The 22,810-nt window shown below is 43.5% G+C and overlaps 1 protein-coding gene across 1 annotated transcript in view; it reads right to left on the reverse strand.

Moving 5' to 3' along the window:
• Window positions 1–22,810, reverse strand: part of LOC139548079 (transmembrane protease serine 5-like) — a 33,261-nt gene that overhangs the window by 883 nt on the left and 9,568 nt on the right. Inside the window, exons 5-11 of the mRNA XM_071357408.1 lie at window positions 3,230–3,365; window positions 2,877–2,990; window positions 2,723–2,766; window positions 1,058–1,220; window positions 671–855; window positions 386–484; window positions 96–238 (exon numbers count right to left, since the gene is read on the reverse strand). Coding sequence (XP_071213509.1) covers window positions 96–238; window positions 386–484; window positions 671–855; window positions 1,058–1,220; window positions 2,723–2,766; window positions 2,877–2,990; window positions 3,230–3,365 — 884 coding nt within the window. The remainder of the gene's footprint in view (window positions 1–95; window positions 239–385; window positions 485–670; window positions 856–1,057; window positions 1,221–2,722; window positions 2,767–2,876; window positions 2,991–3,229; window positions 3,366–22,810) is intronic.

A 22,810-nucleotide genomic window follows, 5' to 3' on the forward strand; every position in this document is an offset into this window, starting at 1 on the left:
TCTACTTTTGTAAGAAACAACTCTCTGACCTTTGGTAAATCTCTTCATAAAACAAGCCACAGGAGGAAGAACTCAGTTATGTTTTATGAACTAACCTGACATGCGTCCACTTTGCCCTCGGTGTATCCAGCACAGAGCATGCGGGGGGTGATCTCTCCATTGTACATGCAGGAACTGTTGCATTTCTTGGTGCTTATCAGTGGAACCGGAGCTTCTTTTAGCGTGGCAGGGATGAGAACTGTCAAAGAAAGTCAAACTAATGTAAATATACCTCTTATTTTTAGGACTTGACTGACTTTGTGCTATGAAAAAAACATTGAACCATTGATAGAGATACATGAAATTCTTCTATTTAAGTTATATTATTCATTTAACATAGTCACACCATCATCCGGTTGAGTGTAGCCCCAGCCAGAGATCCAGCACTGTGTTCCTCCTGGAAGATCACGCTCGTACTGTGGCAGACAAATAGGCCTGATGGTATCTAAAAAATACAATTTAAGAGAATATTAAGAATATTAGAAAACAGTGTAGGTGGATTTTGAAGTTAATTTCAGTAATATTGGAACATGGTTTGGAACTGATTGCTGTAAGAATATAGTTGAGTGTTCCCATCAGCCAAAGGACTATGTGGTGCATTCAAAACAGAAGCAATCAAGTTCCCTGTCACCTGAGAAATTCAGTGGGGTTCGCAGTTTCATCAGAGCAATGTCATTGTCGTGGCTCCTGGGATTGTAGTTCTTGTTGTAGAGGATCTTTTCCACTGCATATCCAATGTACTGAGCCATTTTAGCTGAACTGCGTGTGACAATACCAGCGTAGACCACCCAACTGGACACCTGTGGTAGCCTATAGCTGGAATGTGAAAAAAAGAGATGAAGCAATTTATATCGGATAGATGGCTCTCCAATTCTCAATTGCATAAAATATAACTGACTTTGCGCAAAATAAAGTGAGAGCTATTACTGTCCCTAGTCATCACTACACTGTCATGAGTCAGTGACCTTTGACCTCAAACATCTAACCTCTTATCCCAAGGGGTCCTTGGGGGTCTTACTTGTGCACACAGTGGGCTGCGGTGACCACCCATTGGCTGGTGATGATGGTGCCTCCACAGGTGTGTCGGTTGCTGTAGTAGAGACTGACTTGCCAGGGCCACCTTCCCAAGGTAGCCTCCACTCCCCCAATTATCCTGGGCAGCTTAGCACGCGTCCCACACTCTACACAGGCACAGGAAACAAACATGAAGGCATTTTTTAAATTATATTTATTTATTTAAACTTTATTTAACTAGGCAAGTCAGTTAAGAACAAATTCTTATTTACAATGACGGCCTACCAAAAGGCAAAAGGCCTCCTGCAGGGACGGGGGCTGGGATTAAAAATTAAAAATAAATTAAATAAAAATATAGGACAAAACACACATCACGACAAGAGAGACAACACAACACTACATAAAGAGAGACCTAAGACAACAATATAGCATGGCAGCAACACATGACAACACAGCATGGTAGCAACACAACATGACAACAACAGCAACACAATATGGCAGCAGAACAGGGTACAAACATTATTGGACACAGACAACAGCACAAAGAGTAATAAGATAGAGACAACAATACATCACACAAAGCAGCCACAACTGTCAGTAAGAGTGTCCATGATTGAGTCTTCGTATGAAGAGATTGAGATAAAACTGCCCAGTTTGAGTGTTTGTTGCAGCTCGTCCAGTCCCTAGCTGCAGCGAACTGAAAAGATGAGCGACCCAGGGATGGGGACCTTTGGGGACCTTTAACAAAATGTGATTGGCAGAATGGGTGTTGTATGTAGCGGATGAGAGCTGCAGTAGATATCTCAGATAGGGGGAGTGAGGCCTAAGAGGGTTTTATAAATAAGCATCAACCAGTGGGTCTTGCGACGGGTATACAGAGATGACCAGTTTACAGAAGAGTATAGAGTGCAGTGATGTGTCCTATAAGGAGCGGCAAATCTGATGGCCGAATGGTAAAGAACATCTTTTACCCAGATCACTTTACATACATTGTATTGAGATAACTCATCACCCTACAGTATATACTGAGTGTACAAAACATTAGGAGCAGCTTTTTAATATTGATTTGCACCCCCTTTTGCCCTCAGAACAGCCTCAATTCGTCAGGGCATGGACTCGAAAGTGGCGAAAGCTTTCCACAGGGATCCTGACCCATGTTGACTCCAATGCTTCCCTCTGTTGTGTCAAGTTGCCTGGATGTCCTTTGGGTGGTGGACCATTCTTGATACACACGGGAAACTGTTGAAAAACCCAGCAGTGTTGCAGTTCTTGACATGCTCAAACCCGTGCGCCTCGTACCTACTACCATACCCTGTTCAAAGGCACTTAAATATTTTGTCTTGCCCGTTCACCCACATACACAATCCATGTCTCAATTGTCTCAAGGCTTAAAAATCCTTCTTCAACCTGTCTCCTCCTCTTCATCTACACTGATTGAACTGGATTTAACAAGTGACATCAATAAGGGATTATAGCCTTCACCAGGATTCACCTGGTCATTCTATGTCATGGAAAGAGAAGGTGTTCCTACCAATGTGTAGCACTATGAAGTCATGACTGAGAGGTCATATGAAGGTCATTGGGTCCTACTGGTGTGTGAGATGCACAAATGTACAATGTAGTTAATCCACTATTATGTTAGTGTTGTTAGTACCCTGCAGAAACTTACCAAAACATTTCAAAGCTATAACCTTCCCTGTGACGCAACTCCCCCTAAATAAAAACAAATAGGTACATTAGAAAACCTTGATAACTTTGTTGTAGCACATCCATTCTTTCTGCATCATTAGGTAATGTATTATCTCCTCAGACAGCTGCCGTACCTTAACTGCCATATATTTTCCAGGCTGCTCTTGTGTTCGGAGGTAATCTGTATAAAGCCATCTGTGTAGTTTGGTCCAATGTCGGTTAAGTTCACCCCTTTTTGCTTGGTCAGTCTGGAAAGAAAATAAATCAGTTATATCTTCTATAAAAGCAGGCAAGATGGGAGTGTCCCTTTTAAAAAGTAATGTCTGATCTATGGGGCATAAAGGCAAGCCTATAAACGAGGTATTAACAGAGCATTAAATAATCCATCATTAACTGGGAGCAATCAGCCTTATGGTTAGGTGAATGGCCTAGTATGTTCCCAAGATGCTTGGGCTTTGTAGTAAGAAAGTGGTCTTAGTAGACTAGCCTTAGATATCCCAGCTGGCGGCAGACCAAGGTCCCCAGGGAAGAGTTCCATCTCTCATAGCACACAGGCAGCCAGGTGGGAACCTTCTCTAACTGGATCTCCAAGAGAGAGTTCTCCGAGCTGATTCTGTAAAACACTGAACCTGATTGATAGAAAATAATCCCTCCAGAGACCAACTAGATCAACAGTAATGAACTGTGGTCTTGTTTGAGAGGGAAATGTTAAGCAGCTTATATCCAATAAATAATGTAGTCAATATAAACAGATCATTATTTCAGGTTTTGATGTCGGTCGATAGACAGTCTCCGCTCCTCTCCACTGACTGTGACCATGTAGAAGTTGTTAAAGAATGTATTAATTAACATATGTACTGTTATAAAGACAATTATAGCTGTTATATAAACACATGGTTTAAATTACACAGCTCCAATCCAGATGTGTTGGTCATTACTGACATGCTGACCACACCGCTCGCATCGCGTGCCTGAGCGTTGCAAAATAAATTTAAACATACATGTTATTCAATTATTGCACCCACACTGCTCGTGCGCGCCAACGAGCGTCTGTGTTGCCAAGGGCTAACATGCTGACCACACCGCTAATGTGGCGAGCGTTGCAAAATACATTTAAACATTTAAACAAACATTATTCAATTATTGCACCCACACTGCCGTCCGCGCCAACGAGTGTCTGCGTTGCCAAGGGCTAAAATAGAAGTCAGTTCTATTTGTGACACTGATCATGGTGCAAGTCCTGCCTCTCCCATCTCCTCATTGGTTTATAGAAGCAGATACCCACTTGCCATCTCCTTATTGGTTATACCCACCGGGGGTGATTGAAAGATGAAGTGAGTTTGGTTGGTCATCATGGTAACTATGAAAGTTAGATGCCAATCGCCATATAAAGTCTAAAGAAGAAAAAGCCTGAAAGGAGGAGAGATAACTAGAAATGATTCAATTGACCGTTTTATGTGTGGATTAATTGTCGGAGTAGAGGACCTTTTGCATTTGGGGTAAAATAACAATTCAACGTTTATATCCCAGGACAAATTAGCTAGCAACAGCAAGCTAGCTATATAGGGCACATTAGCTAGCAACTGCAAGCTAGCTAGCTAAATTGCCATAAATGTTTAATGCTTTTCGACCTGTCCCCAAATTCATATAATTGGTTCAGAGTTTGTTTTTATATTTTAACCTGCGTGTCGTGATCGTGTTTGGTGTGGGGGGACAAAATCAATTTGCGCACGATGGCGCACAATAGCGCACGCGCACAGCCGGTTTGGGTACGGTGTGAGACGTGGTTAAGGAAGAGTATTTTGAATACTGATGTTAAGCTTTCTGGTTATAACCTTTTCGGCAAGACAGCTCTTCTTAGGGTGCGGGAGTGGCAATCTTTACCAAGGATCACCTTCAGTGCTCGGTTGTCTCCACCAAGTCTGTCCCCAAACAATTTGATTTGCTGGTTTTAAGCATTAAACTTTCAAATAGCTCTTTGTTGACTGTTGCTGGGTGCTATCGTCCTCCATCAGCACCGGCCTGTACCCTACCTGCCCTAAGCTCTCTCCTGGCCCCTTACACTAAGTCTGAATTTGTCCTGCTAGGTTACCTAAACTGGGACATGCTTATAACACCTGACCAAGTCCTAAAGCAATGGGACTCCCTAAATCTTTCTCAAGATTATTACCAATCCCACAAGGTATGACTCCAAACACCCAGAAAAGGCTACTCTCCTCGATGTCATCCTCACAAATAATCCTGATAGGTATCAGTCTGGTGTTTTCTGTAATGACCCTAGTGATCACTGTTTTACAGCCTGTGTTCGTAATGGCTGCTCAGTGAAACAACCTTTCCTGATTTGTCATAGACGCTTGCTAAAACTTCAATGAGCAAGCCTTCCTTCATGAACTGGCCTTTGTAAAATGGTATAGAATCAGCTTGATCCCCTCTGTCGAAGACACTTGGACCTTCTTTTAATATTTTCAGTGGTATTGTTAACGAACACGCCACCATAAAGAAAATGATAATTAAAAACAGGTTCAGCCCCTGGTTCGACAGTGATCTTGCCGAGTTACTCCACCTCAAGAATTGCATTTGGCGAAAGGCTCGGCACACGCATACTCAGGCTGACTGGCTATCATTCAGGCAAATGAGAAATAAGTGCACTCAGGCTATCCTGAATGAGAAAGTTAGTTACTTTAACCCTTGTGTTGTCTTTAGGGTAATAAATGACCCGCCACTATGTTTAACAGCAGAGAAAACCCCCTAAATTATATTTTTTCAATTTGAAATTTGATGACTTTTCCTATAGTGACCCCAACATTAGAAAAAGTGAAACATCACCTTTGTTCATATTTCCATGAAAGCTGTACACCACCAGGGTACAAAGATTGTCTTTGGGTCATTTTTGACCCGACAGTTATAAAATAATTTACACACCACATAAACCACACACACACACACAATGAGAAATTGAGATTATGTGTGCTACTGATTGATCTCAGACAAACAAACATTTTCTTGTGCATGTACAGCATCTCCCCTCCACGACCCCACACATGACCCAAGTTCACAGACAAAATAAAAACAATTTCAGACAAAATAAAAATGTATTGAAACCATTGTTTACTAATGGGGAATGCAGTCAGAGGCTATAAAGGATCTGCAGATGGCAGTTCCCCCAGTTCTCTCTTTGCTGAAGCCATGAGTGCACGTTTCAGTGCACTCATGGCACTGAAAAAAAAGAGATCTACGTTTAAACAAACAAACGTTACCCTTGCCTTTTTTTACTCCAATCGGTTTTTCATTTTCTATACATTATTCAAATGAACTATATGTACGCGGCGTTAAACCGCGTACATCTACAGGTCGTAGATCAGATTTTTTCAGATGTCCAGGAGGAACAAGAGAACAATGATTTAGAAGAGGAGGAGGTATCTGAAGAAGAAGATGGGGAAGAATATAACCCAGAGCACGATGCATCAACTTCAGATGAATAAGAAATCCCCCAAGCTGAAAGAGAGACATTTTTGTCAAAGAACAGCAAAATAACATGGTCCTTGTCACCATATGTCAACCAGGACAGGATGGCAGTGCAAAATGTCATAATGATTACCCCAGGGCCCACAAGACATGCAGTTGCCCATGCTCAGGACATCGCCTCAACATTCTACATGTTCATCACACCAGCCATCGAAAAAATCATCCTGGAGATGACAAATTTGGTGGGTTTCCGTAAATATGGAGACAACTGGAAAAGGATGGATGAGATTGACCTGCGTGCCTACATATGACTGCTAATCTTAGCGGGTGTGTATAGGTCCCGAGGCGAGGCTAAATGTAGTCTCTGGGTTGCAGAGAGTGGAAGGGCAATTTTCCGTACCACAATGCCACTGAAAGTCTTTCACACTTTCTCAAGAATGCTACGATTTGATAACCCTGAGTCAAGACCTGCAAGACGTGTGAGAGACAAACTGGCGGCCATAAGAGAGGTCTGGGAGAAGTGGGTGGAGCATCTACCATACCTCTACAACCCTGGGCCTGAAATAACAGTGGATGAGCAACTGGTTCCATTCAGAGGTACATTTTTATTTTAATATCTGTAATGTAAGTGATTTTCAATTTTAATTGTATTATGTATTGCTGTAAGATCACTGATTTCTGTGATTGTTTTCTGTGACACTGATACTAATTACTGATAGTAATCTCTTTTGTCAAAAGGTCGCTGTCCTTTCCGGCAGTATATGCCCAGCAAACCAGCAAAGTATGGCATCAAGATATGGGTGGCCTGTGACGCACAATCCAGCTACGCTTGGAAGATGCAAGTTTACACAATGCCGACCAGTGGAGGCCCGGAGAAGAACCAGGGGATGCGGGTTGTGCTTGATGTGACAGATGGACTGAGGGGGCACAATGTTACGTGTGACAATTTCTTCACCTCTTATAAACTCAGCCAGCAGCTCCTGCAGAGGAAGATCACCATGGTTGGCACAGTTAGAAAAAACGAGCCTGAGCTCCCCCCTGCACTCCTCGGAACAAGGGGGAGAGAGGCCTTCTCATCAACGTTTGCCTACACCCTCACCACCACTCTAGTTTCTTACCTCCCAAAGAGGAACAAGAATGTGGTCCTCCTGAGCACACTGCACAAAATGGCTGAGATCAGTGATTGTGAGGACAGGAAGCCAGCCATCATCCTGGACTACAACCACAACAAAGGAGACGTGGACAACCTGGATAAGGTGAATGGAACTTACAGCTGCAGGAGGATGACTGCCCACTGGCACCTGGTCATTTTCCATAACATCATTGATATGTCCTCATACACTGCCTTCGTGATATGGAACAAGGTCAACCCTACCTGGATGCCAGATAAGCGGAACAAGAGGAGGGTGTTCCTGGAGCAGCTGGGAAAGGCGCTTGTAACCCCACACATTCAAAGAAGGGAGCGCCTTCTTCCGCACAGCAGCCACTGCAGCGCTTGTGAAAGCTGTTCAGGGGACTGAATCTTGTCCTGATCCACCTGAGGCTGCAGCTGGGGCAAGCAAGAGGAGGAGATGCCAATTCTGCCCCCCAAAGAAGGACTGTAAAACAAATACTATGTGCTGCACATGTGAGAAATACATCTGCAAAGTCCATGCACACACACTTGCATACTGTCCTACATGTGATAATTAGAGTTGATTTTGTTTTGTATCTATTATCTTATTTTATTCTTATTTATTGTTGTTGTTTATACATCTTGTGGGTGGGGGCAATAGTTTTAAAAAATGGGAGAAGATTAGTATTTGGTAGTTGAATTCCTCATTGTACAGTATATAAGAATATATCACTATGTTGCCAAAAAAGTTCCAGACTGTTATTGTTTCCCTTCAATAAAATGCATTCAAAACTACTTTCTGCACATTTCTGCTACTTTCTTAGGCTATACAAGTGCTATCGCTTGCTGAAAAAATGATGTTTACACCTATGCAGTATCTTTAGCAATAATAATAAACCTATACTTTAGTAAAGAAAACAATTATGACAGGTGTGTTGTAATAAACACGAGTGGTGTCCACTGATTAAATGCAATATTTTGGCATTGTGAAGAGGGAAAATGCAGGTATTCACAAAGTTTGTGAAGAATGACAGGTTTTTTCTTAATGCAAACTAGATTTGTCTCCTGACCCCTCCTGTCTCAGCCTCCAGTATTTATGCTGCAGTAGTTTGTGTCGGGGGGCTAGGGTCAGTTTGTTATATCTGGAGTACTTCTCCTGTCTTATCCGGTGTCCTGTGTGAACTTAAGTATGCTCTCTCTAATTCTCTCTTTCTCTCTTTCTTTCTCTCTCTCGGAGAACCTGAGCCCTAGGACCATGCCTCAGGACTATCTGGCATGATGACTCCTTGCTGTCCCCAGTCCACCTGGCCATGCTGCTGCTCCAGTTTCAACTGTTCTGCCTGCGGCTATGGAACCCTGACCTGTTCACCGGACGTGCTACCTGTCCCAGACCTGCTGTTTTCAACTCTCTAGAGACCGCAGGAGCGGTAGAGATACTCTTAATGATCGGCTGTGAAAAGCCAACTGACATTTACTCCTGAGGTGCTGACTTGCTGCACCCTCGACAACTACTGTGATTATTATTATTTGACCATGCTGGTCATTTATGAACATTTGAACATCTTGGCCATGTTCTGTTATAATCTCCACCCGGCACAGCCAGAAGAGGACTGGCCACCCCTCATAGCCTGGTTCCTCTCTAGGTTTCTTCCTAGGTTTTGGCCTTTCTAGGGAGTTTTTCCTAGCCACCGTGCTTCTACACCTGCATTGCTTGCTGTTTGGGGGTTTAGGCTGGGTTTCTGTACAGCACTTTGAGATATCAGCTGATGTAAGAAGGGCTATATAAATACATTTGATTTGATGATTTGATTTGGGGTTTAAAATTAAATTAAGATGCTTTATTGTAGGGGATACGTGAAGGCGGGTAATTTTTTACCCTTAGGACAAGGGGAGTATGCAGAATGTTAAGACTACACAAGGGTTAAGGAGCAGTTCTCTCTCTGTGGGTCTAACCCCAAGAAGTTCTGTAAAACGGTTAAAGACCTGGAGAATAAACCCTCCTCCTCACAGCTGCCCATGTCCCTTAATGTTAATGATGTGGTTGTTACTGACAAGAAGCACATGGCTGAGCTCTTTAATCACCATTTCATTAAGTCGGGATTCCTATTTGACTCAGCCATGCCTCCTTTCCCGTCCAACATTTCCTCATCTCCCACCCCTTCTAATGCGACTATCCCCGATGCTTCTCCCTCTTTTCCCCCTGCCCCACTACAAAGTTTCTCCCTGCAGGCAGTCACTGAGTCCCAGGGGCTAAAGGAGCTCCTTAAACTTAAAAAATCTGGGTCAGATGGTTTAGACGCTTTCTTCTTCAAGGTTGCTGCCCCTATCATCGCCAAGCCTATCTCCAACCTTCTTAACCTGTCTCTCCTTTCTGGGGAGGTTCCCATTGCTTGGAAGGCATTCACGGTTCATCCTTTATTTAAAGGGGGAGATAAAGCTGATTCTAACTGTTATAGGCCTATTTCTATTTTGCCCTGTTTATCAAAAGTGTTGGAAAAACTTGACTGGCTGGCTTTCTTGAAAAAATCAACTGACTGGCTTTCTTGATGTCTATAGTATTCTCTCAGGTATGCAATTTGGTTTCCGCTCAGGTTATGGATGTGTCACTGCAACCTTAAAGGTCCTCAATGATGTCACCATTACCCTTGATTCTAAGCAATATTGTGCTGCTATTTTTTATTAACTTCTTGTGGCTGCAGGGATAGTATTGAGTAGCTTGGATGAAAGGTGCACAGAGGTGCCCAGAATAAACAGCCTGCTCCTCAGTCATAGTTGCTAATATATGCATATTATTAGTAGTATTGGATAGAAAACACTCTGAAGTTTCTAAAACGGTTTGAATTATGTCTGTGAGTATAACAGAACTCATATGGCAGGCAAAAACCTGAGAAAAAATCCAAACAGGAAGTGGAAATGATTAGGCTGGTCGATTTTCAACCAAGATCCCATTGAAATCACAGCGAGATATGAATAAGTTTTCACTTCCTACGGCTTCCACTAGATGTCAACAGTCTGTAGAACTTTGTCTGATGCCTCTGCTGCGAATGAGTGAGGAATTAGTCAAGTCTGCCATGACCTGACCATGCTTTCACCATGCGCGTTCACATAAGAGGGAGCTCTGTTCCATCGCTCATCTGAAGTCAATGTAATTCTCCGGTTGGAACGTTATTCAAGATTTATGTAAACAACATTCTAAAGATTGATTCAATACATCGTTTGACATGTTTCTACTGACTGTTACTGAACTTTTGGACATTTCGTCAGCTTTTAGGGAACGCGCTTCGTGACTTTGGAATTGTTTACCAAACGCGCTAACAAAAGTAGCTAATTGGACATAAATAAAGGACATTATCAACAAATCAAGCATTTATTGTTGTCACGTTCCTGACCTGTTTTCTGTTAGTTTTGTATGTGTTAGTTGGTCAGGACGTGAGTTTGGGTGGGCAGTCTATGTTTTCTGTTTCTATGTTGGTTTAAAGGGTGACCTGATATGGCTCTCAATTAGAGGCAGGTGGTTTTCATTTCCTCTGATTGAGAGCCATATTAAGGTAGGTGTTTTCACACTTTGTTTGTGGGTGGTTGTCTCCTGTGTCAGTGTCTGTATGTTACGCCACACGGGACTGTTTTCGGTTTTGTTTGTTTGTTCGTTTTTTGTAGTCAGTTTTCCTGTTATTGCGTTCTTCGTGTTTCATGTAAGTTCGTCGTCCAGGTCTGTCTACTCCGTTTGTTGTTTTGTTTAGTTTAAGTGAAGTTCGTGTTTTCGTCTTTACTTTAATAAATATTATGTCATCACACAACGCTGCATTTTGGTTCAATCCCTGCTCCTCCTCTTCGGATGAAGAGGAGGAGGAAAGCCGTTACAATTGTGGACCTGGGATTCCTGGGAGTGCATTCTGATGAAGATCATCAAAGGTAAGGAAACATTTATCATGTAATTTCTGGTTTCTGTTGACTCCAACATGGCGGCTAATTTGACTATTGTTCTGAGCGCCGTCTCAGATTATTGCATGGTTTGCTTTTTCCGTGAAGTTTTTTTGAAATCTGACACAGCGGTTGCATTGAGGAGAGGTATATCTATAATTCCATGTGTATAACTTGTATTATCATCTACATTTATGATGAGTATTTCTGTTGAAACGATGTGGCTATGCAAAATCACTGGATGTTTTTGGAACTAGTGAATGTAACGCGCCAATGTAAACTCAGATTTTTTTATATAAATATGAACTTTATCAAACAAAACATACATGTATTGTGCAACATGAAGTCCTATGAGTGTCATCTGATGAAGATCATTAAAGGTTAGTGATTAATTTTATCTCTATTTGTGCTTTTTGTGACTCCTGTCTTTGGCTGGAAAAATGGCTGTGCTTATTGTGGTTTGGTGTGACCTAACATAATCGTTTGTGGTGCTTTCGCTGAAAAGCATATTTGAAATCGGACACTTTGGTGGGATTAACAACAAGATTACCTTTAAAATGGTATAAGACACATGTATGTCTGAGGAATTTTAATTATGAGATTTCTGTTTTTTGAATTTGGCGCCCTGCACTTTCACTGGCTGTTGTCATATCGATCCCGTTAGCGGGATTGCAGCCCTTTAACGTGGCCAAAGCGTTCCATTCTTGTGGGCCGGCTAAGGAGTATTGGTGTCTCTGAGGGGTCTTTGGCCTGGTTTGCCTTTTCTCAATATAGGGGGTGCTGTTTCAACGTTACCATTTATTGTTCCCAAATTAAACTGCCTCGTACTCAATTCTTGCTCGTGCAATATGCATATTATTATTACTATTGGATAGAAAACACTCTCTAGTTTCTAAAACCGTTTGAATTATTTCTCTGAGTGAAACAGAACTCGTTTGGCAGCGAAATTCCTGACAGGTACTGCAAAATCTGAAAATGTAGACTCTGTTCTAGGATCAGTTTAAAACTCTGTATGTATCCTATGGGTCGACATGAACTGCACGCGCCTTTCCCTGGATGTCAGTAACCAATGAGAATTGGAATGGAGTTTCTAGGCAGATCTGAGACCTTATAAAAGCCCATGGCATGGGGGGTGCACTCTTTTCAACCTTCATGACGCAAAGAAGGACCAACCGTCATGACGCAAAGAAGGACCTCAGGATGGCATTCTCAAAAGCTCAAGTTATAGGCCTTAGATATATCCGGCTCTGATTTTATTCGATATAGGTGTTAGAAACATCATAACGAAGTTATTTTAAACCGAGTTATATCAGTTTATGTGAGTATATTGCGATTTTCGGAATTTCCTTTGTATTGCGTTTTGAAGATTTGGGCATGTCTGCGCCACATAACTAATGTTTGCTGCTATTTCCAAAGTTGAAGAGGACGTTTTACAACCGAGCAACGATTCTTTTGGACAAAGGACAACTTGCCCAAGATTCTGATGGAAGCTCTTCCAAAAGTAAGAGCTATTTATGATGTTAATCCGTATTTCTGTGGAAAAATGTAAAATGATTTGTCCGCCATTAATTTCGGCACTGGTCTGGCTGTAACGCACACTGTATGTCTAGTAACGTTAATTTTAAAAATCTAACACAGCGGTTGCATTAATAACTAATGCATCTTTCATTTGCTGTCCAACCTGTATTTTTTAGTCAAGTTTACGATTAGTTATCGATTAGATTAGGTGCCTCTCCAAGATGGCGCCGGCCAGAATGCCTGAAATGTTGCTACTGATCACATTGTATAACCACGATTTGTGCTGCTAAATATGCACATTTTCGAACAAAACCTATATGCATTGTGTAATATGATGTTACAGGACTGTCATCTGATGAAGTTTATCAAGGTTAGTCAAAAATTATATATCTTTTTCTGGATTGTTACGATCGCTAACCTTTGCTGCTGGTAAATTGCTTGTGTTTCTGGTTATTGTGGTAAGCTAATATAATGCTATATTGTGTTTTCGCTGTAAAATCTGAATCTGAAATATTGGCTGGATTCACAAGATGTTGGTCTTTCATTTGCTGTACGCTGTGTATTTTTCAGAAATGTTTTATGATGCGTATTTCGGTATTTGACGTTGGTCTCTGTAATTATTCTGGCTGCATCGACGCTATTTCAGATTGCAGCTGCAATGTAGAACTGTGATTTATACCTGAAATATGCACATTTTTCGAACAAAACATATGCTATACAATAAATATGTTATCAGACTGTCATCTGATGAAGTTTTTTCTTGGTTAGTGACTATTTATATCTTTATTTGGTCGAATTTGTGAACGCTACCTATGCAGTAAGAAAATGGTGGAGAGAAAAAAGTTGAGTCTTTTGCTATCGTGGTTAGCTAATAGAAATACATATTGTGTCTTCCCTGTAAAACATTTTAAAAATCAGAAATGATGGCTGGATTCACAAGATCTGTATCTTTCATCTGGTGTCTTGGACTTGTGATTTCATGATATTTAGATGCTAGTATTTACTTGTGGCGCTATGCTCGGCTATGCTAGTCAGCTTTTTTACTGATGGGGGTGCTCCCGGATCCGGGATGAGTACCAAGTAAAAGTTAACTACCTCTCTCAAAAAGTGCAGTGTATAAAGTCAGAAAATCTTCTGTCTCAGCCACTGCCCGTCACCAAGGGAGTATCCCAAGGCTCGATCCTAGGCCCCACACTTTTCTCAATTTACATCAACAACATAGCTCAGGCAGTAGGAAGCTCTCTCATCCATTTATATGCAGATGATACAGTCTTATACTCAGCTGGTCCCTCCCTGGATTTTGGGTGTCCAAAAAGCTTTCTCAACCCTTAACCTTGTTCTGAACACCTCCAAAACAAATGTCATGTGGTTTGGTAAGAAGAATTCCCCTCTTCCCACAGGTGTTATTACTACCTCTGAGGGTTTAGAGCTTGAGGAAGTCACCTCATATAAGTACTTGGGAGTATGGCTAGGTGGTGCAGTGTCGTTCTCTCAGCACATATCAAAGCTGCAGGCTAAAGTTAAATCTAGACTTGGTTTCCTCTATCGTAATCACTCCTCTTTCACCCCAGCTGCCAAACGAACCCTGATTCAGATGACCATCCTACCCATGCTAGATTACGGAGACATCATTTATAGATCGGCAGGTAAGTGTGCTTTCGAGCGGCTAGGTGTTCTTTACCATTCGGCCATCAGATTTGCCACCAATGCTCCTTATAGGACACGTCACTGCACTCTATACTCTTCTGTAAACTGGTCATCTCTGTATACCCGTCGCAAGACCCACTGGTTGATGCTTATTTATAAAACCCTCTTAGGCCTCACTGCCCCTATCTGAGATATCTACTGCAGCTCTCATCCTCTACCTACAACATCCATTCTGCCAATCACATTTTGTTAAAGGTCCCCAAAGCACACACATCCCTGGGTCGCTCATCTTTTCAGTTCGCTGCAGCTAGCGACTGGACGAGCTGTAACAAACACTCAAATTGGACAGTTTTATCTCAATCTCTTCATACGAAGACTCAATCATGGACACTCTTACTGACAGTTGTGGCTGCTTTGTGTGATGTATTGTTGTCTCTATCTTATTACTCTGTGTGCTGTTGTCTGTGTCCAATAATGTTTGTACCCTGTGCTGCTGCCATATTGTGTTGCTGTTGTTGTCATGTTGTGTTGCTACCATGCTGTGTTGTCATGTGTTGCTGCCATGCTATGTTGTTGTCTTAGGTCTCTCTTTATGTAGTGTTGTGTTGTCTCTCTTGTCGTGATGTGTGTTTTGTCCTATATTTTTATTTAATTTATTTTTTATTTTTAATCCCAGCCCCCGTCTCTGCAGGAGGCCTTTTGCCTTTTGGTAGGCCGTCATTGTAAATAAGAATTTGTTCTTAACTGACTTGCCTAGTTAAATAAAGGTTGAATGAAATAAATACAATTTTAAAAAACATAAAAATACTAGGAAGGGCTTTCTGCCTGACCAATCAAGTGCGTCCCAAATCATACCCTACAGTGCCTTCATAAAGTATTCATACCGCCTTGACTTATTACACATTTTGTTGTGTTACAGCCTGAATTGCAAATGATTTTTTTTTTTTAATCGCACCCATCCACACACAATACCCCATAATTACAAAGTGAAAACATGTTTTTTGAAATGTTAGCACATTTACTGAAAATGTAATTCATAAATATCTAATTTACATAAGTATTCCCACCCCTGAGTCAATACTTTATAGAAGCACCTTTGGCAGCGATTACAGCTGTGAGTCTTTCTGGGCAAATCTTTAAGAGCTTTCCACGCCTGGATTGTGCAACATTTGCCCATTATTCTTTTCAAAATTCTTCAAGTAGATTAAAGTCAAAACTGTAACTCGGCCACTCAGGAACACTTACTGTCTTCTTTCTAAGCAACTACAGTGTAGTTGTGAACTTGTGTTTTAGGTTATTGTCCTGCTGAAAGGTGAATTAATCTCCCAGTGTCTGGTGGAAAGCAGACTGAACCAGGTTTTCCTCTAGGAGTTTTGCCTGTGCTCAACGCCATTCCATTTATTTTCTATCCTGAAAAACTTAATGATTCCCATAACATGATGCAGCCACCAAAATATGGCACTCAGTAATGTGTGGTATTGGATTTGTACCGAACATAACTATAAGGGCACAAGGCGAGACCCAGATGCAGATACGGGAGGCAGATGGTTTGAGTCTTTGATATTTATTATAATCCAAATGGGTAGGCAAGAGAATGGTCGTGGACAGGTAAAAAGTCAAAACCAGTTCAGAGTCCAGGAGGTACAGAGTGGCAGGCAGGCTCAAGGTCAAGGCAGGCGGATACAGAGTCCAGAAACAAGCAATGGTCAAAGCCGGGAGGACTAGCAAAAGGAGAATAGAAAAAGCAGGAGCACGGGAAAAACATGCTAGTTGACTTGAACATACAAGACGAGCTGGCACAGAGAGACAGGAAACACAGGGATAAATACACCGGGGGAAATAAGCGACACCTGGAGGGGGTGGAGACAGTCACAAGGACATGTAAAACAGATCAGGGCGTGACTGTACCCCCCCTCCCCTCTCTAGGGATGCCACCTGGCGTCCTACCTGGGCGCATACCTGGCTGACCGGGGTGTCGGCGGTGAAAATCGGCGATGAGGGCCGGGTCCAGGATGTCTTTAGCAGGAACCCAGCACCTCTCCTCAGGGCCATAACCCGCCCAGTCAACCAGGTACTGGAAATCCCTGCCCCGTGGTTGAACCTTCAGGAGGCGTCTCACCGTATACGCTGGCTTGCCATCAATGACACAGGAGGGAGGGATGGGCCTAGAAACAGAAGACAGAGGACTGTGAGACAAGGGCTTAATTCTGGACACTTGAAAAGTAGGGTGAACACGGAGGGTATGCGGCAACAGCAGACGGACAGCAGTGGGACTGATGACTCTAGGAATGGGGAAAGGACCAATGAAACGAGGGGAAAGTTTATGGGAGTCTACCCGGAGGGGTAGGTCCCGAGTGGACAACCATACCCTTTGCCTGACAGCGAGGAGCCAGAGTCCGGTGGCGGTCCGCTTGTCGACGATACCTGGAGGGGGTCTTGAGAAGAGTCACCCAAGCTCTTTTCCAGGTACGCCGACAGCGGCGGACAAACATCTGGGCTGAAGGTATGTTGACCTCAACTTCTTGCTCTGGGAAGAGCGGGGGCTGATACCGCATGGAGCATTCGAAGGGGGATAGTGCTGTAGCCGAGCAGGGGAGAATGTTCCTGGCATATTCCACCCAGACCAGTTGCTGACTCCAGGTGGTAGGGTTACTGGCAACAAGACACCGGAGTGCCGTCTCCATATCCTGATTGGCTCACACCGACTGGTCGTTAGATTGAGGATGAAACCCAGAGGACAGGCTGGCTGATGACCCGATAAGAGTGCAGAACGCCTTCCAGAATTGGGACGAAAACTGAGGACCCCAGTCCTAGACAATGTCAACCGGGAGTCCATAGATTTGGAAGACGTGCTTTACCATAAGCTGGGCCGTCTCCTTGGCTGAAGGTAACTTCGGGAAGAGGGATGAAATGGGCGGCCTTGGAGAATCTGTCAACTACTGTCAGGATGGTGGTGTTGCCATCTGACGGACGAATCCCAGTGACAAAATCCAGGAAAATATGGGACCAGGGGCGAAGAGGGACAGGGAGTGGCTGTAGGAGGCCAGACGGAGCTTGCCGCGGAGTCTTGCTTTGCGCGCACACCATGCATACGGCAATGAAGGCCGAGACATCAGGAACCATGGTGGGCCACCAGAAGCATTGACGGAGGAAAGCCAGAGTTCGACGAGTACCAGGATGACAGGTAAGCCTGGAGGAGTGAGCCCCTTCCAGGACCTGAGACTGGACTGAATCAGGAATAAACAGCCGGTTAGCTTTGGTTGACGCGCTTGGCAGTGCGGAGGTATTCTAAATTCTTATGATGCGTCCATACCAGAAATGGATGTTCCGCTCCTTCCAGCCAGTGTCTCCACTCCTCCAGAACCATCTTAACAGCTAGGAGTTATCGGTTCCCAACATCCTAGTTCCTCTCTGCAGAGTTGAGACCATGGGACATGAAGGCACAGGGATTAAGCTTTTGGTCCTGGACGGATCGCTGAGAAAGAACGGCCCTACTCCCACGTCGGAAGGATGGCAGGAGTAGTAAATTGTTGCTTTAGATCCCCAAAAGCCTTGTCCGCTGCTGGAGACTATATGAATGGTACCTTGGGAGAGGTGAGTGCAGAGAGGGGAACCACCAGGTTGCTGTAGCCCCGAATGAAACGGCGGTAGAAATGTGCAAATCCCAGAAATCGTTGTAGCTGCACCCTGGATGTGGGCTGGGGCCAATCCAGCACCGTGCTCACCTTCTTGGCATCCATCTGAACATTCCCCTCAACAATAATTTATCCCAGAAAGGAGATAGTGGAGCAGTGGAACTCACACTTCTCAGCCTTTACAAACATCTGATTCTCCAGGAGGCGCTGAAGGACCTGTCGAACATGGAGAATGTGTTCCTGGGCAGAACGAGAGACAACCAGGATGTCGTCGAGGTAGACAAAAACAAAACGTTTCAACATGTCCCGGAGCACATCGTTGACCAGGGCACTATGAGTAGCTGGTTATGCCATCCAAACTGCATAACCAGGTACTCATAGTTTCCACTGGCAGTGATGAAAGCTGTCTTCCACTCGTCTCGTAGGCGTATCCGCACAAGGTGGTAGGCATTTCGAAGGTCCAGTTTGGGAAGGATAGTAGCCCCCTAGAGAGGCTCAAAAGCTGAGGAGAGGAGTGGTAGAGGGTACCGATTATTAATCATAATGTCATTGAGGCCCCGGTAATCAATACATGGACGCAGGGTCTTGTCATTCTTCCCCATAAAGAAGAATCCTGCACCGGCAGGAGAGGCAGAAGGGCGAATGCTCCCAACAACCAGTGAGTCCTCGATGTACTCCTCCATGGCCTTGGTCTCAGGACCAGACAGAGAATATAGCTGGCCTCAAGGCGGTGTGGTGCCTGGAAGGAGGTCAATAGCACAATCGTAAGGACGATGTGGAGGAAGGGAGGTAGCACGGGCCTTGCTGAAAACCTCCAGGAGGTCATGATACTCTGAACCAAGAGATCCAAGAACGTACTTAACCCTGGAGGCAGATGTTTCGGAGAAGGCTGTGCCTGGCAGTGTGAATGGCAGAACGAGCTCCAACCCAGGATGGAACCACTAGTCCAGTCATTATCTGGGTTGTGCTTCTGGAGCCAAGAAAAACCCAAAACAGGTACAGTGGGGAGAACAAGTATTTGATACACTGCCGATTTTGCCGATTTTCCTACTTACAAAGCATGTAGAGGTCTGTAATTTTTATCATAGGTACACTTCAACTGTGAGAGACGGAATCTAAAACAAAAATCCCCAAAATCACATTGTATGATTTTTAAGTAATTAATTAGCATTTTATTGCATGACATAAGTATTTGATACATCAGAAAAGCAGAACTTAATATTTGGTACAGAATCCTTTGTTTGCAATTACAGAGATCATACGTTTCCTGTAGTTCTTGACCAGGTTTGCACACACTGCAGCAGGGATTTTGGCCCACTCCTCCATACAGACCTTCTCCAGATCCTTCAGGTTTCGGGGCTGTCGCTGGGCAATACGGACTTTCAGCTCCCTCCAAAGATTTTCTATTGGGTTCAGGTCTGGAGACTGGCTAGGCCACTCCAGGACCTTGAGATACTTCTTACGGAGCCACTCCTTAGTTGCCCTGGCTGTGTGTTTCGGGTCGTTGTCATGCTGGAAGACCCAGCCACGACCCATCATCAATGCTCTTACTGAGGGAAGGAGGTTGTTGGCTAAGATCTCGCAATACATGGCCCCATCCATCCTCCCCTCAATACGGTGCAGTCGTCCTGTCCCCTTTGCAGAAAAGCATCCCCAAAGAATGATGTTTCCACCTCCATGCTTCACGGTTGGGATGGTGTTCTTGGGGTTGTACTCATCCTTCTTCTTCCTCCAAACACGGCGAGTGGAGTTTAGACCAAAAAGCTCTATTTTTGAATCATCAGACCACATGACCTTCTCCCATTCCTCCTCTGGATCATCCAGATGGTCATTGGCAAACTTCAGACGGGCCTGGACATGCGCCTGCTTGAGCATGGGGACCTTGTGTGCGCTGCAGGATTTTAATCCATGACGGCGTAGTGTGTTACTAATGGTTTTCTTTGAGACTGTGGTCCCAGCTCTCTTCAGGTCATTGACCAGGTCCTGCCGTGTAGTTCTGGGCTGATCCCTCACCTTCCTCATGATCATTGATGCCCCACGAGGTGAGATCTTGCATGGAGCCCCAGACCGAGGGTGATTGACCATCATCTTGAACTTCTTCTATTTTCTTCTATTTTCTAATAATTGCGCCAACAGTTGTTGCCTTCTCACCAAGCTGCTTGCCTATTGTCCTGTAGCCCATCCCAGCCTTGTGCAGGTCTACAATTTTATCCCTGATGTCCTTACACAGCTCTCTGGTCTTGGCCATTGTGGAGAGGTTGGAGTCTGTTTGATTGAGTGTGTGGACAGGTGTCTTTTATACAGGTAACGAGTTCAAACAGGTGCAGTTAATACAGGTAATGAGTGGAGAACAGGAGGGCTTCTTAAAGAAAAACTAACAGGTCTGTGAGAGCCGGAATTCTTACTGGTTGGTAGGTGATCAAATACTTATGTCATGCAATAAAATGCAAATGAATTACTTAAAAATCATACAATGTGATTTTCTGGATTTTTGTTTTAGATTCCGTCTCTCACAGTTGAAGTGTACCTATGATAAAAATTACAGACCTCTACATGCTTTGTAAGTAGGAAAACCTGCAAAATCGGCAGTGTATCAAATACTTGTTCTCCCCACTGTATGTGAGGAGTCTCAATGAGGAGGAGCTGAATTGACTCACTGTGATTTCCAGATACCAGCATATTAATGCGAACTGTGCTGTGCGTGACTCTACCAGTGGAGCGGTCTAGTCTAGTGCCCTGGCATCCATGGGAACAGAGAGGAGTTGAGTTGGGATACTTAGTTCTGATACCAGGGTAGCATCCATGAAACTCTCATCTGCCCCAGAGTCAATAAGCTCCCGGAGAGACTTAGACTGGTCTCCCAACAGCAAGCTCACATAAAGGAGTTTAGGTAATGGGACTGTGCTGACAAACTGCCTGGGAGCTCCCCAGGTGAAACTCCTCCTCCTTCAATCAGTGGTGAACCAGGTGGAACAAATCTTCCAGGCAATCAGGGCGTGCCAGCACCTGGCTCTGCTGTTGTCTTTAGACCGCAGTGAAAGGAGCATTTATAACACCACAAGACCAAGGAAACTTCATCTTTGTGATCAAGGTGACTGTGCAAGTCCAAGCCCTCCACAAAACTGTGAAAGACAGCCGGTAAGCGCCATATTAGCCATGCTTGGCTAGACTGACTTAAGCAGTGCACTGCTAATGATACTCTGGAAAACACAGACTCTTAACTCTTAACTTTGATAGGACTTTTGCAGTGGTATTTATAACTTCAAATGTTGTTTGTGGGGTATAAAGGAAAAGTAAGAAGAGCCAAATTCATTGTTGACAAAGAACTTGTTTGAAATGGTTAAAAGTAATTGAAACTTTGTAGAAATCTTAGTAAACCAAGTTCTTAATTCAGTAACAAATGTATAGTCTAAAAAATCTTTGGCTAAAAAATGTAAGATTTGTCTGCTTAAAACTACTGATTAGAAAATAAATGTAATTTTTTACTACTAAAAATATTTTGAATGTATTTGGCTAAAATGCAAATTTAGAGAAAATATACTGATTCTGCTCATTTGATTAAAAATGGTGGGTTTCTATTTTGGGAAACATTTGCCTAAAAGTGGAAACCTTGTGTTTTATGGTGGCAGAAATGTGTTTATCTGGGGTGAATGTGGATAATTTTGTGTATTTGATTGGGCTGTCAACTCAAATAGTAACTTGTATTTGTCATCTCTTTTTTGAGGTTTTTCACCTGTTTACTGCCAACCAAAGAATGGTAAATAAAAGACAAACAACTGATTCCATGGCTGTTTATTGAGTGAAATCCAGTTAAAATCTTCATGTGGAGGGACTGTCCTTTTCAAGTGGGGAATTGCACAAGAAAGAGGTCGAAGCTTGACAGTGAAAAACCGTGGCTCAAGACTGGAAAAGGACCAGAAAAGTGACCACATGTGTCCAGAGAGACAAGTAAAGACTGTTCCCGCCTGCTGCTGTGATTGAAATGGCTGATTCATTACTGGTGGAGCAGCTAAAGACCGCAAGGACATCAGCGAAGCGTCAGTTTTCCCGTCTGGCCAATAATGTGCTATGAATGCATACAATGATGTCAGAAGAGGACCTCAGAGACAATTTTAGGAAGCTCACTGCAGAAGCTGGCAAAGTCCTGGAAGCCAACGATGATGTAGAGGGGCAATGTATTGAAGAAAACTCTGATGCAGAGGAGTTGAGCGAGCAGCAGAAGTCTGACTTGGTCAAAACAGCCAAAGAGTGTGAGAAAAAACTGCAAGAGCTAAAGGACCTCATACAAAAGACATTGTGGGCCAATTTCGGGGAATATGAACTGACACAAGCAATTACAACAGCAGAGTCGCAAGCAGAAAACGTGGGAGCTGTGGACCCAAGTAAAAACCCAGATGCATATCTCTTCATGATCGGACAACTAGAGAATCTTGTGAAGGCTGCGAAGGAGGTGCATAAACATTGGAAGTGCTGGGCCCCCCCAGCAGAGCAACAACATTTCCAGAGTCGTATCAAAGACCTTGAAACTATCCTGCCAAATCTCACAATAAGACAAGCAGACTTTACAGGGGCACAAGTTAGAGGAGAAACCAGCAGATTGAGTACTACTTCAAACAGTTCTGTGGCCACACCAGCAATTAAATTAAAGCCTGCTGCCCTCCCAAAGTTTTCTGGCATCCGCCGAGAGTTTCACCGGTGGAAAAAAGACTGGGAAGTGCTCCAGATGCAGGGAGAACCTACTGGATCCAGAGAGGTTAAAAAGTTCCAA

Source organism: Salvelinus alpinus, chromosome 21 (assembly GCF_045679555.1).
Source record: "Salvelinus alpinus chromosome 21, SLU_Salpinus.1, whole genome shotgun sequence".
In the NCBI taxonomy this organism is placed as follows: domain Eukaryota; kingdom Metazoa; phylum Chordata; class Actinopteri; order Salmoniformes; family Salmonidae; genus Salvelinus; species Salvelinus alpinus.